The sequence below is a fragment of the Coccomyxa subellipsoidea genome (genome assembly GCF_000258705.1).
Source record: "Coccomyxa subellipsoidea C-169, whole genome shotgun sequence".
Taxonomy (NCBI): domain Eukaryota; kingdom Viridiplantae; phylum Chlorophyta; class Trebouxiophyceae; family Coccomyxaceae; genus Coccomyxa; species Coccomyxa subellipsoidea.
Window position 1 is genome coordinate 1,404,809 of NW_005178037.1, and position 12,690 is coordinate 1,417,498.

General features: G+C 49.6%; 5 protein-coding genes across 5 annotated transcripts; 1 reads left to right on the top strand and 4 right to left on the bottom strand.

The window, feature by feature from the left end:
- Window positions 1-690: 690 nt before the first annotated feature.
- COCSUDRAFT_41411 (chlorophyll a/b-binding protein) lies at window positions 691-1,720 on the bottom strand (the record flags this gene model as incomplete). The annotated part of the gene is made up of 4 exons (XM_005648596.1): window positions 691-865; window positions 1,031-1,099; window positions 1,275-1,440; window positions 1,585-1,720. The coding sequence occupies 4 exons, from the start codon at window positions 1,718-1,720 to the stop codon at window positions 691-693; spliced, it is 546 nt and encodes a 181-aa protein (XP_005648653.1).
- A 1,513-nt stretch (window positions 1,721-3,233) lies between these two features.
- COCSUDRAFT_32976 (hypothetical protein) lies at window positions 3,234-5,361 on the bottom strand. Its single transcript, XM_005648597.1, has 6 exons — window positions 5,060-5,361; window positions 4,683-4,918; window positions 4,496-4,581; window positions 4,146-4,333; window positions 3,844-4,006; window positions 3,234-3,594 (listed from the first exon to the last, which is right to left on the bottom strand). The coding sequence occupies exons 1-6, from the start codon at window positions 5,171-5,173 to the stop codon at window positions 3,446-3,448; spliced, it is 936 nt and encodes a 311-aa protein (XP_005648654.1). The 5' UTR covers window positions 5,174-5,361; the 3' UTR covers window positions 3,234-3,445.
- Window positions 5,362-7,675: 2,314 nt separating this feature from the next.
- Window positions 7,676-9,526, bottom strand: COCSUDRAFT_47143 (myo-inositol monophosphatase 2; the record flags this gene model as incomplete). Its single annotated transcript, XM_005648598.1, has 5 exons — window positions 7,676-8,302; window positions 8,446-8,652; window positions 8,796-8,918; window positions 9,019-9,134; window positions 9,427-9,526. The coding sequence occupies 5 exons, from the start codon at window positions 9,524-9,526 to the stop codon at window positions 8,009-8,011; spliced, it is 840 nt and encodes a 279-aa protein (XP_005648655.1). The 3' UTR covers window positions 7,676-8,008.
- A 355-nt stretch (window positions 9,527-9,881) lies between these two features.
- On the top strand, window positions 9,882-11,311 carry COCSUDRAFT_65747 (hypothetical protein). Its single transcript, XM_005648599.1, has 4 exons — window positions 9,882-9,985; window positions 10,167-10,278; window positions 10,422-10,605; window positions 10,776-11,311. Exons 1-4 carry the CDS (start codon window positions 9,961-9,963, stop codon window positions 10,887-10,889), a joined length of 435 nt encoding a protein of 144 aa, XP_005648656.1. The 5' UTR covers window positions 9,882-9,960; the 3' UTR covers window positions 10,890-11,311.
- A 58-nt stretch (window positions 11,312-11,369) lies between these two features.
- COCSUDRAFT_83682 (hypothetical protein) lies at window positions 11,370-12,253 on the bottom strand (the record flags this gene model as incomplete). The annotated part of the gene is made up of 4 exons (XM_005648865.1): window positions 11,370-11,549; window positions 11,665-11,801; window positions 11,934-12,063; window positions 12,182-12,253. The coding sequence occupies 4 exons, from the start codon at window positions 12,251-12,253 to the stop codon at window positions 11,370-11,372; spliced, it is 519 nt and encodes a 172-aa protein (XP_005648922.1).
- Window positions 12,254-12,690: the final 437 nt, after the last annotated feature.

A 12,690-nucleotide genomic window follows, 5' to 3' on the forward strand; every position in this document is an offset into this window, starting at 1 on the left:
GGTGAAAATGCTGACGTCCTCCGTCCTTGCTCAGAGTGTGTTACCTGGATCGGCATCGCTAATGAACACATCCTTGTGAATACGCAACTTTACATTCAGCAACCAGTGGTAAAATAGCGCATTGTCAATTGTAACTCGCAGTCTGCATCGTCTTTCAGCGAAGAATTCATTCAAAGTGAAAAGGAAGAGTTGATAAGGCACGTGGTCACATGAGTCACTTTTTCGAGAGCCAGGCATGGATGAAGTGGAGAATCAGACATTGGCAAGAATGCCACCAATCTGTGCAAGATTGCAAGATTGGGTGTATAATACCTCAGCTGTGATGATGACCTAGTCTGCATGCAAGTTGCAGACCTCTGAAAACTGCAGAACAGAACCTGTCAGGAAGTTGCCAGCATGTACTACAGTATACACCTAGGCATCAAGATGAACTTCACTCGCTCTGTACGCTACATGATGCTGATGTGATTGGTTTTGCAAATTTGAGAAGACATACTGCGTCTCGACCTATGACATTGTCAAGTGATTGCCAATCGGAGTAAGATAGGTTATCATCAGAAGGTATTGTTACAAGCAAATTAATCATCAGCAATCCCACTGTTGGCAGCTCTCATACTCATCACTCGGCAAGTATCATTCTGAAAATCTTACATCTCACAGAAACAGGACACCACCATTATGTCACAAGACCTAGTTCCATGGGGCCACGGACGACAAGAAGGTGTTCATGGTCTGCACACTGACAACGGCGTTGTTGACAATCTCTGCATTGATGGTGCCGTGGGGCAGATTCCAGAACTCAGGCACTGTCTTCCCGGACAGAGCCTCTGTCACCAAGATTGCTGTGAATCCAATCATAGCAAGCCTGCGAAAAATGGAGGAAGTGTCAAACAATTTTCAAAACAATTCCACTTGATCCTGATTGGACACTTGCCAGTAAGCTCTCAGCTCCTAAACAGGAGGTGCAAAGCCAACATTTTTGTACACTTCCGTTACAGGCAGTTGGGAAGAATATTGCAGGGATGCACACCTGCCATTCCAGTTCTCTGCCTTTGGACTCCAGAATGCGTTGGCGAAGGGCTCCTTCCGTGTGAAACCCCTGCAGATGCAGTTAGCAGATATGAGCAACAAATATGCGATACTACCAGCTCTAGACCACCATGACAAGCTTCCAAAGTAAAATTCATTACGTCTACCCTTTTTGCCAAGCGCATTGCCAAGAACGTGGAAAATACAGGACGCATATTGTCAGAAGGCAAGTAAGGACAAGTCACCTGACAATGGGGATGTAGGACGCCAGTGAGATAATGACGAAGGCAGCTACGATGCTCACGGGCGCAGTGGCAACCTGCTCCTTGATGCCGATGCCTGACACAAACTCTGCTGCAAGTGCGGATGTCACGCCCAACATTGCCAGGCGAGAGTTGATGGTCTCAGGCGCTGCACACACAGAATATTTTTTCAGAACTCACAAAGGCTGATCAAATTTCACTGAGCCTTTTGTATTCACAAATGTTTCACAGTTTCTGTACTACTAAGGTCTAGCTCCATGTAAGGCAGGTAAGAGTGTGACACAATACTCACCCACACCATCGAAGGCCTGGATGGAAGTGAAGGGCTGGTCGGGACCAGCGTCTGCACGCCTCTCAGCATTCTCGTTCGAGAGGTTGCCTGCCTCAATATTACTGATCTTGCTGCGGTCGACAGTGCCCGGCTCCATGACCTTCTGGTCACCCTGATCTCTCACCTGCGAGACGCTGGAGCTTCAGATGTACAGCCAAAGAATGCAAAGTGGTTTCAGAATATTCCGAAATAATTGTCATAGCCATCTCACTCAAAAGCTACGCTGGTACAGCACGCACAGCAACGCAAATAACGGACGCACGACCATGCCGGCCACGAGAACTTGCGTCGAGAACAATGCTTGAGGATCACCTCTGCACGCACAACCATGCGGTTCATTCTGCAGACAGACGGCAATGTCGATGAATACAAGCGGGCATGGACAGACGGCCTCGTCCTCAGAGTGGGCACTGACGTGAGGGCGCTGGTGGAAATCATGCTCATCGTTGCGGCCACGTTGTCCTCGACGTTGATAAGCAGTCTTGTCGTGAGTAAGTGTCTTTGGATATTCTTTGTATGTAGTTTGCAAGCCTTTGGATTTTTTAGAGCGCTCCCTGCACCGATCGGGGTTAAAAGCTGCAAAGCGAATTTTGGATGGGAAGTTGGGGTGACGTGGTTGCGTGGGTGGCCTATTATGCCGCAGCTGCACCTTTGAGAGAAGCTACAGGCTATTTTTGGAAGTGCGGTGCAGTGAAAACCATCTGCCCCATCCCAGCGATGTTCGGGATGCCAATATTGATGGTTATCATCGAGATCGAGTGCTAGCATGATGAAGTGCACTATATATAGTGCACTGGGAAAATAGGGCGTCCTAGTGGGCTCGAGCCAGGCTGGCGCCTATTGGGCCACCCAATAGGCTGCGGCAGCCCATGCATTGTGTGCACTTGTGTGGATCGGGCCTTTCAAACTCTGCAGCGCGTGCTCCATGTGCTTGGTGGAAGTAACATGCCATCTTGTGCGCACTTTTGCATTCAGAGCTTTTTTTTTCATTCTGTAAAGAGGACAACGTTGGTACCTTGAGGACTGTCCTAAACTACCTGAAGGATTCAACAAGTTGTCCTACTGGTAACCTCGTCCAGTTTGCACTGAAAAAGTTTTGTTGCACAGTTACCAAAGAGCTCCGGGGTCAAATTCACTTTTCGACACCGGTGGTACCTGTCGCAGACTTCGAAGTCTGAATTCACTGAATGGCATTCACTGCACAGCTTCTTGAATATAAAATCTGGCATCATGCGATACACTTCCGTTGCACACAGGTAGTGAAACAGCATCAGCCATATATGTGGCGTCCACTCGTAGTACAGTTGATGTGCCACAGAGATAAGATTCCTTCGAAGCCCTAAATGTTATGTGTAGCCACCTCTGGGTAGCCTCTGTGTAGCCACCCACCATAATCCTTCAGAAATGGCAGCTGGAGGACCATCTGCACAGATCCCAATGCACTGCATCAGTGCGCAGCAGCCTTGTCGCAACTCGCTCAGCATTGCCGGTTGAGGTACAGATGACGCCAACATTGCACAGTGCAATTGGGAGGAAAGATGCATGCACATCGAAGTCACCTGGACGGTGGTTTTTGGCATGTTGCACAAGGTTCACAGATTCACAGTTCTACAGCTAGTTAAATATTTGTCCTCTACTACTAAAGTAATGCCAGAAACCCACGATAGCATACAAGACAATGATAAAATACATGTGAAACAGGTGATTATTCTTCTGCAAGTCAAGGACATCCTAATAACCTGCATTGCATTATCAATTCTGGTGGTCAACTTGTCAGGTGATCGACTGACAACAAGTCTCATTGTCAGGCTTTATTGGCACATCATCCAGCCACATAGAAATCCATCTTGTGGACAGGCAGATTGAGGACAGAATCCTGCATGTGCTCCCAGGCCACAAAAGTGTATGGTGCCAGCCCACGCTTGTACTGCCTGCCCCCCTCCTCTTCCTCCTCCTCTCCTTCTGCATGATCTGCGCATGCAACAGAACCATTTCAAATTGAATAAAAACTTGACAGGTACCTGCCTAAGTTCATGAGCCTGCTGTAGGACGCTAAAAGAAGAACAACACAAGATATGAAGGCACAGCAAGCGCCAAAGTAGGAGGATGGCCTAACTCGCAGTGTCACGGAGTGCATCAGACGATACAAACATTTCCTGGACATTGAAATATACTTTTTCCTGCTGCTGCATGCATTACATTGATAAGATTAAGACGCACTCAGCATGGGCACTCCAGAGTCGCTGCCCCGGTCAAAGGACATGATCTTGTCCACGTCCAGGCGGTTGTTGCCGCCTCTGCAGGTTGATCGCAGTCGCAGCCGCGTCCGGATCTCTGTGCCGGCTGTATTCCCCAGTGGCAGCGATGTGAAGAGGTTGTCCTTCTGCAAAATTACACCCCACGGGTTGGCACTTTGCTCGCTCAGCACACACTAGACACCGCCTATTAACAAAGAGATGACCGCAGATCACTGCAATGGCTTGTGCGCGAGAAAGGAACGGCCATGTTCGGTGACTGCTCACCCTGAGCAAGTATCTGCCCCTGTGCACGCCCTCCTCCATCCTGTTGCGCACCAAGCGCATGGAGCGCTGCACCTGCACTGGGACCTCTGGGGAGGTGCGGTACAGCAGGGTGCCGTCCGGGAAGAACCTGAAGTAGCGGTAGTAGCATACCAGGTGCACCGGGTTCTTCACCCTCCACTCCACAATCCCTGACCGTCACACACATTCCCATCATCAGCACCAGGGCGCCTGACATGTTGCCTCCTTTATTCGTTACTACCAAATACAGTAGCACGAGAGAGCAGAAAGGGCAGTCACTGTATGATTGTGCTGGATAGTGGTTGCAACCGGCTGCGTTGAAGATAGCGCACCTGTCCGGATGTATGTATTACGCGACACGTAGAGCCCATCAAAGCGCAGGTGAGGCCGCTCCATGAACATTTTGTGCCAAGAGCCCCTGCATGAGCGAGAGGACCGATGAGACAATGTCTATCAGTTACTTGTATCATTGCAAATCTCAGAAGACACCAGCATCCCTTAGACAGAGAAAAGAGCCACCTGTACTGCGAGCGGACAAGAGTATGGATGGAAGCCACAGGTGCAAGCTCTCTGCTGAATTCCTGCCAGAAAGCCTCCACACAGGCCGGTCTCCACAGCGTGTCAGTGCAGCAGAGACTCCGGAACTGTTTGCAGACACACTGAGCCAGTCCCAGACTGAGGGATGGCAGCTTGCTCAGAATCTGAGTCAAGATCTCCTCTGGCAGCTTCGTCTGCAGCAGTGAAAGCTCTGCAACCTGCGCAGGAAGCAGTGTGCTGGGATGAGAGACGGCCTTGCGAGCCTAAGGCAAGACAGCAAGAAACCAAAACCTGATGCGGGAGAGCTACACAGAATGAATCAAGCTCCGACGACATGATGAGCATGTAAAAGAAAATACCTGCTTGCTGCTCTGCCGCAACCTGAGGCCATACATTGTCATCCATGGTCTCCAGGATGTCAGAAATGGGCTTGGTGCGTCAGGGGACCACGCAGCAGAAGGCCCTGGTGGCATGTTCTTGTCTAAGAGCACCGTGGCTGTCGACATCGCAGCAAAATACTCGAGAAGACTATAGATGCATCGATCCTCGCTGGCTACATATACACCTCAAGAATGGTTTCGAGCAAATCGAGAAACTAACGACTAAGTCTCCTTGCAAACAGAGTTGACGCAAACAGCATCCCTGATGCGTTCTTATACAATCTACACCTTCTCGACACGACACGATTTCTTCGAGCGAAAGGAAGAGCGCTTAAGGCAAAAGTTACGTAAGGCTGGGGTCGATACACAGTGAATGGTTTGTTTGATTTATCGACTCCTGAATCTCAAGCTCCAAGGTTCCCAAATTGCGCTGCACAAATCGACACATGGAACGTGGAGGGTCGTACTTAAAATTGGCCAGAAAACATCACGCGGAAACTAATCAAGTGCAAATCAGGCGAGGAACAAAATGCCTCTCCTCTGAAGGTCCCCTTCAGACACGAGGAAAGCTATTTCTTAAAGTAAAGAAGTACGGCCTCGTCCTGATCATACAGATACTGAACCATACATATATTAGTGAGATCCCCTCTTATAGTACGGCTTGGGGTCCCAGCGTAGCGCGGATGTCCTGACTACACCAACTCTCAGGATGAACGTTGCAAGATGAAGCTCTGAAGATTGCTTTATGGGAGCTCATCAAGATGGAGAGCTTGATACAGCTCTCCTTCGGGCCAGGATGGTCTGGTATGGTCATTCCCCGAGGATACTGAGAATTCAAATATTGTCCCCAAGTCGGCCTCGCAAGGGAGTCCAGTGGATCCCCCAGCCCCCATTAACAATAACAGATCTGTGCCTTTATCTGTTTTCGCCCTCACCTGCAACACAGTGCAGGGCTTGTGGCAGGTACAAGGACCAGTGCAGCCGCCTGCAGAGCGAGAAGGATGCCCTCCACTCCAGTGCTGGCGAAGAAAGTACAAACCTTCGAGACATCATAGAATATCTGGGGAGGGAGTTGTCAGCACGAGAGCTGGAAGTGAGCGAGCTCAAGAGCTTGCAGGCGACCTTGGAAGCAAGGTTGAAGGACTCTCAATCAGAAGCACAGGTGCTTGATTATCCCACTCTATAGAGCCATTGCCATCACGGATTACAACGGATATACTGCTGTGTATTGAGCAGACAATGCATGGTGTGCGTGTAGGCATGTGCAGAACAGTATGAGAGATATAGATCTGAGGCTGACGCAGAGCACCTCACAAGGCTGAAGCTCTTGGAACGGAGGCTGCAAGATGCAGGCAGCCTCTTTAAGCAAAATGAGCTGTTGACGGTGGAAAGAAACGCTCTGAAAGCTGCTCTGACAGAGGAGCGAACACTCAATCAGAAAAGACTGGGGTAATGCACCTTATGTCTCCGCTAGTTCTGAAGATACAAGAGGCACATCTGTACGACATCACACCTCACAAATCTCAGGTACACTCCTTCAATTTCACCTTCCTCAGACGTCTAAGGCTTTCTGCAGGGATTTGGAGAACAAGCATGTGCATGAGCGCGATGTTTGGGAGCAAAAGGCAGATGCGCAGATGCGCAGTGCTGTCTCTGCGGCAGAGCAGGCAGTGAAAATAAATGGTATCAGCAAGGGTGACATCGATGCAGAATTGCAGTACCAAGCTCAGCAGGTGTGTCCAGACAGGCGTCAGCAGCTGCAGCCTGATGACCATCTGCCTACATTTGTAAATGACAATATGCACGATAGCGACATTTCATCAATGGCACATGCATGAGTGATTGAAGCAATAATTTCTTGTGGTGCTCTTTGCCGCAGATTGACTTCATGTATGACAGCATGAAAGACGCAAAGTCAAAGATGGCTGCCATGAGAAGGGAGCTTGAGGTCTCAAGGGAACTGGGAGGCCGGCTGACAGCGCAGAATCAAGCCTTGCAGCACGCACTGAATGTTCTGGTGCGTCTCTCACACTCTCGATACAATGGAAATGACCTCAATGTATTGATTCTTGTGCCTGCCCACAGGTGATACCATCCCTTTCTGAGCCCGGCAGCTCCTGATCCTAATGAATGACAGAAAGAATTTTGCTCAACAGGCAGAGCGGCTGAAAGCGCAAAGCGCCACAGATGGGGCACAAGAGACGCATGTTTGTCCCACTCATCATGGAGCAAGGCAGGTGCCTAAGACAATTTCCCATGCGCAGACTTCAGCTTGCCTTAAGACACCTCTTGATCAGAAAGTGCAAAAAGCATATGTGGGGAGGACAAAAAGGCCCACAAAGGTGAGAAAAGCTTGTGAGACAATTTCTGACACAAATTACATGCACGGAGCGATCCGCCATAGACCAAATAGAATCTTGCCCAGTGAGCAGCTAAATTTGGCCAGAGGTAAAATGGATCTCACTGCTGCAGAGCTCCAGCCAATGGCTACTTACCCGAGCTAGCCCCACATGGACAACAGTGGAATTGCACCAGGAATATAAGCGAGCAACCTCTAAAACAATGGAGTGATCCCTTGCGCTCTGATGGTACTCGCCAGCATGCAATCAGCGAGGCATCTTGTGAAGTATTTGAAGGTGCAATGGAATGTACTATTGTCCTTTGCCGGCATCCGTTTAAACCGAACTGAAGTATTATCACTCAAAGGCCGCGTCAACACGTCAAGAAGGTTGATTTATGGGACAATGAACGTCAGTAAACACCGAAATCATCCTGTTATGCTTACCCCAGGCTTTCCAGGAAATAGGTCAAAGAGGCAATCAGTCAGCTGTACAATCAACAAATCTATCTACATCTAGCAACGAGTTGTCATCGTGTCTCCTACAAACTACCTTTTTTAGCCGTGCACATCCTAGGAAACTTGCTACTCTATGACACTGCTGAGGGCTGCGGCTCCTTGGGACCCAGCGGCAGCGGTGCAATGAGTGCTGCCACCTGCTCTACGAGGCCGGCATTACTGGCCGCCAGCACTCGCCGCCCCATGATATCAAAGGGCCCCCCTGCAGGGTCTGCCACATGCCCCCCAGCTTCCTCCACAATGAGCGATGCTGCTGCCACATCCCATGGCCCCCCAAAGCCCACCTCATAGCTGACCTCTGCCCGGCCGCATGCCACCGAGCACATGTCCAGCGCGCATGAGCCCATGCATCTCACCGAGCGCGCCTGTTTGCACAACAATTTCCTCGTTTTCATGTGACATTCAGGCGAGGAAAAAGACCCGTTGGCCTGCGCCAATGCCACAAGAGAAGCGAGATTATGAAGATCTGATTACCTGAGAAAATAGAGCACAAGAGAGCGGTGCGCACCCCTTTCACAATGGCCGAGATGCGGCCGAAGAGCGCGTCAAGTGTCGCGTCGTCGCGAGTCACCCCTATCTCTGTGATGATCAAGGCTGACCCCAGGTCTGTGCAGCCTGACACATTGATGGGCTGGCCATTCAGAAACGCGCCCTTGCCGCGCATAGCTGTGTAGAGCTCGTCAAGAATTGGGTTATAGACCACCCCCACTGCAACCTGCACCACACGACTAGACTCATGGACTTTTTGGAGCGGAAAGACAGCCAAGCAAGCAGGAGCACTCAGCCAAAGGGTCCGCCCAGTACCCAGTTCACTGGCGATTCTACAGCCACTGACAGTTCAACAGGGCTGCTTGGTACCTTCTTGTCGATTGCCAGCCCAATGCAGACACACACAAAGGGAAAGCGGTGCACGAAATTAGTGGTGCCATCGACAGGATCCACCATCCATGTAGGATTATCAGTCAAATCCGCTGTGAAGCCCTGCACAGAGTCACCGTTTCACATAAAATGTCTGTTATCTCAATCGAGCACTTCTGGGATAGCACTCCTTTGCGATCCAGCACAGGAAGTTACTCTCTACCTGAGCTGCGCTGTCCTCCTCCCCAATGAATTTGTGGTCTGGGAAAGCATCTCTGATGCTCGAGAAGATTATCTCCTCACACTTTTTGTCAGTCTCCGTCACAAGATCTACGATACCTGGTGCACAAATCATTCACTGTGATGCTGAGCTTGTCAAGAATGCTCTCAGGAAGATATAAGCCCACAATTACAATGCATTCGATTGCCAATGTGGTCTAATGTCACCTTACCTTTGTGTTGCACCTGCTTGTCTTTGTTAAAAGCATCTTTTATCTCGTTTCCTGTGCAGGGAATTTTGTGCCTCAATGTTGGTCTCATAAGATACCATTACTTCAGGTATAATGCATCCAAAATGGAATTACCATATCCTTGAGATGGAATGGCAGTGCAAGCATTTTGTTATTGATACCTGCTTGCTTGGCTGCCAAGAGCGCGACACGCAAATAATCCTCCATGCCGCGAGTCCCATTATCGATCGGCTTATCTCCTGGCCCTTCAGTTGCCCCCATCCGAGCTGTTTTCGCGGAAATTTTCAATCTATGTGTGGGTATGCTCGAGTACGGCCCTTTTACTTGGTTTTGTACGGTTGCTTGCGTATTCACAAGAGCTCGCCACTTAAAATTTCTCAGAGATGGAATCCAATTGCAGCGTCCAAGATTCCTGTAAGCAAGATACATTCATACTGGGCTGTGCTAACCAAAGCAATCCTTTTTCTTCCCAAGATCGGGCAGATTCCTCAAAGTAGGAAGTTCGGAACGGGTGTGTCGAGAACTCCACGTTAACGTTGGGTGAATCAACAAGGAACCCCCTCAGGTCAGTAGGTCGACACATCAAATGTTTCTCAACCGCTTCCTGCTCCTGCACACGACATATTTGATCTAGAGTGATCCAGGAACACCTGGAACTCCGAAAAGGTTTCATCTGATACAACGACAGGGCTGAAATGACCACTTTTGTTCAGGCATCAGGTCTGCACTCCTATTAATCTCTTTTCATAATGCGACATGTTCTCGACTCGGATTTCAGAAAGAGTCTGTCTGGTTGTTTGTCATTCAATGTTCCGCAACATAGTACACTGCTGTTTTGTCGAAAACAATACACATGTCAAGATCAGTCTGGTATCAGTTCACTTCTGGTGTTTGCGCGCAGGCTCGTCAACTAGATGGCAATGTCTTAGCAACGGCCCTCGTTGCACGACAGCCACACTCAGACAGCAGCAGCGGCCCTCGAGAATGCAGAGGCAGCGCATTGTAGCTGTCAGGTAACTGTTCTGCATGTCTCCTGTGAGGCATTTCTTTGAAAAAGTAGCCATCTTAAAGGATCTGTTTGCATCCCTTTTATGGATACAGTGTTGTTGATATAGCGCACAACACCAGTGGAAGTCACTTAGGAGCTTTGCTGCAGAGCGGAGAGGAATGGTAACGGTGGTGGATTCATCACTGGGTTCGTGGTGGGGGGAGCTATCTTTGGAGCATTGGGTTTCCTTTTTGCCCCTCAGATCTCAGCAGCCTTGCTCTCAGAGGACCAGCGCCTCAAGCTCCCAAAGTTCCTGGATGAGGATGAGAAGGACCCAGAAGCCACCAAGCAGGCATGCCCCTGGCTTTCCTCCTCGAGCTGAGCTCTTGCCGATGTCCTAGCAATGCAAGAAGTGAGCCGATAAGTGCCTTCATTTAATTTGTCTTCCTCCCTTGGTGGGGCTCGCACTATGTCTTGCAGCGGCCTTTGTTTTTATTTTAAGAGGTAACTTGCCCGTTGCAGGATTTGGCCGACAAGATTGCATCATTGAATGCGGCGATCGATGATGTTTCAGCGCAGCTGAAGGCACAGGACACAGTGGGCGAACCCGCAGCCTCCACAGCCACTGTCTCTTGAGAAGTCCACGTAAATGACGCGCAATTTGACGCGCAATTGTGTTCAATGGTCATGCAACGTTGCTCATGTTAACAGGCTGTATTAATGCGCAGTGCACAGGTCGTCTAGGGCAATTCCGAGCAAACATTGCAGTCCTGTGCTATCCAACGCTGTCATTGTGTGTCGACCTCAATCATATCAATATGCCATATTTGGTGTGGTGACTGATGTCATGTCTCATCGCATGTCTCAGCCTAGGAAATCCAGTTGTTCCAGTCCGACCCAGCATCTGCTCTTGTCATTATCCTTATTCTTAATTTCCTTATTTGACAATAAAGAGCCGCAGCATGCTGCAGTATAATTTATGTGCTACTACTGGTCGAGAAAGTGGGACATCAAATCAGCCCTGAGTGTGCTGGAATGATGTAATCTCTCTCTGTCTCTTCTGGGTAACCCAGCCAGCAAAACCCAAAAAATTTGACCAGCACTGAAAGTATCTTTTTACGTTTGCTTCTCTTCTTCCTCAGTGCTGTCACCCTGCCGGCCTCCTCTTTGTTTCATCCGCACCGCGGTGACAAGCCCAAACGCGAGCGGTCCCACATAGTTGCCAATGATGTTTGGAATGGCCACCAGGGCCAGGGACGAAAGATAGACATTTGGTGCATTCCGCAGAAAGTATCCCTGAATGCAGAGAAAACTAAGAACAGCGATTGTGTATATTGCTCTTGCTAGACAAAGCTGTATAGGAGGAAGTGAAGAAGCAAAGGACCAGGCAGGCGCAGAGGGGGGTGCTCACAATTGTCAGCTGGATCGGCATCGTTCCCAGTGCCCCAATGGATGCCCCAGTAGCAAATTGGGCCGCTGGAACGCCTGTGAACCCAGAAAGCAAGCAGAGGGGACCTCTGAATCCCAGGGAGAAGCGCTGTACAGCACCTGCACAAAGGACACTTGTCTGTAAAAGGAAACTAGAGCCTGATGCTAGAGAGCAAGCTTCTAGACATTTGTGTGAGGCATGCGAGGGGTAAGCTACAAGACAATGATGTGGGACATGCAAGGATGGCTCACCAATGTAGTTGCTCCACTTCGTGATCATTTGCTCCGCCTTTGTGATGCTAGCTGAGTTCTTCGGCAGGAGCTTGTCTTTCAGGGGTTTCAGGAGGCCTTGCCGCAAGGCCAAGCCTATGCAGAAGGTCAGCTGCATGCATGCATGCAAGCTTCCAAAACAAGGCCTCGAGCACACAGAACTGCAGAGGACACTGCAACATACAGTAGTATTTGAATAACAGGGAACAAGATTGGTAGTCTGACCGCACCATGTCACTGATCACGACGCCAATATAGACAATGAAGAGGACATAGGCCGCTTGCTGCCAGGCGCCATACATACCGCGCCACAGCTTTGACCCAATCCAGATGACAAAGGCATCCTCGCTGCACTATTACACACAGGCATGTTAACAAATTCTGACCAGGAGCATGCAGATTGAGAAACCTCGCCCATGTGTGCTGAAACACCCACCGGCATGCCCAGTCCAGCTGCAAACATGTAAATGAGGTAGTAGCTAGGAGGTGCATTCTCGATGAAGTTCAAAATGCTGGAAGATCCTCCCTGCATCGCAATATCAGCTCTGATCACGGTCTTGAGGTGGCGTATTGACCTGATGGAGCATTGTGTGTAAATCAAATGTTTGCACAGATGTGTACAAACTGTGCAAAATGATTACTAGTGGGTTCAGCAGACCTGTAGTTGCGAAATGGCAGTCCAAATTGTCGACGCTTCTGCTCTGACTCCAACACATCCCCGCCTGGCCCTTGGCCTCCG

Coding starts and splice junctions, on each gene's coding strand:
- COCSUDRAFT_65747 (XM_005648599.1), top strand. CDS start 9,961: ATGACCACTTTTGTTCAGGCATCAG. Junction 9,986..10,166: donor CACTTTTGTTCAGGCATCAG/GTCTGCACTCCT, acceptor GTTTGCGCGCAG/GCTCGTCAACTAGATGGCAA. Junction 10,606..10,775: donor ACCCAGAAGCCACCAAGCAG/GCATGCCCCTGG, acceptor TGCCCGTTGCAG/GATTTGGCCGACAAGATTGC.
- COCSUDRAFT_32976 (XM_005648597.1), bottom strand. CDS start 5,173: ATGCCACCAGGGCCTTCTGCTGCGTGGTCCCCTGACGCACCAAGCCCA. Junction 4,919..5,059: donor TGCGGCAGAGCAGCAAGCAG/GTATTTTCTTTT, acceptor CTTCCTGCGCAG/GTTGCAGAGCTTTCACTGCT. Junction 4,334..4,495: donor TAATACATACATCCGGACAG/GTGCGCTATCTT, acceptor TGTGACGGTCAG/GGATTGTGGAGTGGAGGGTG.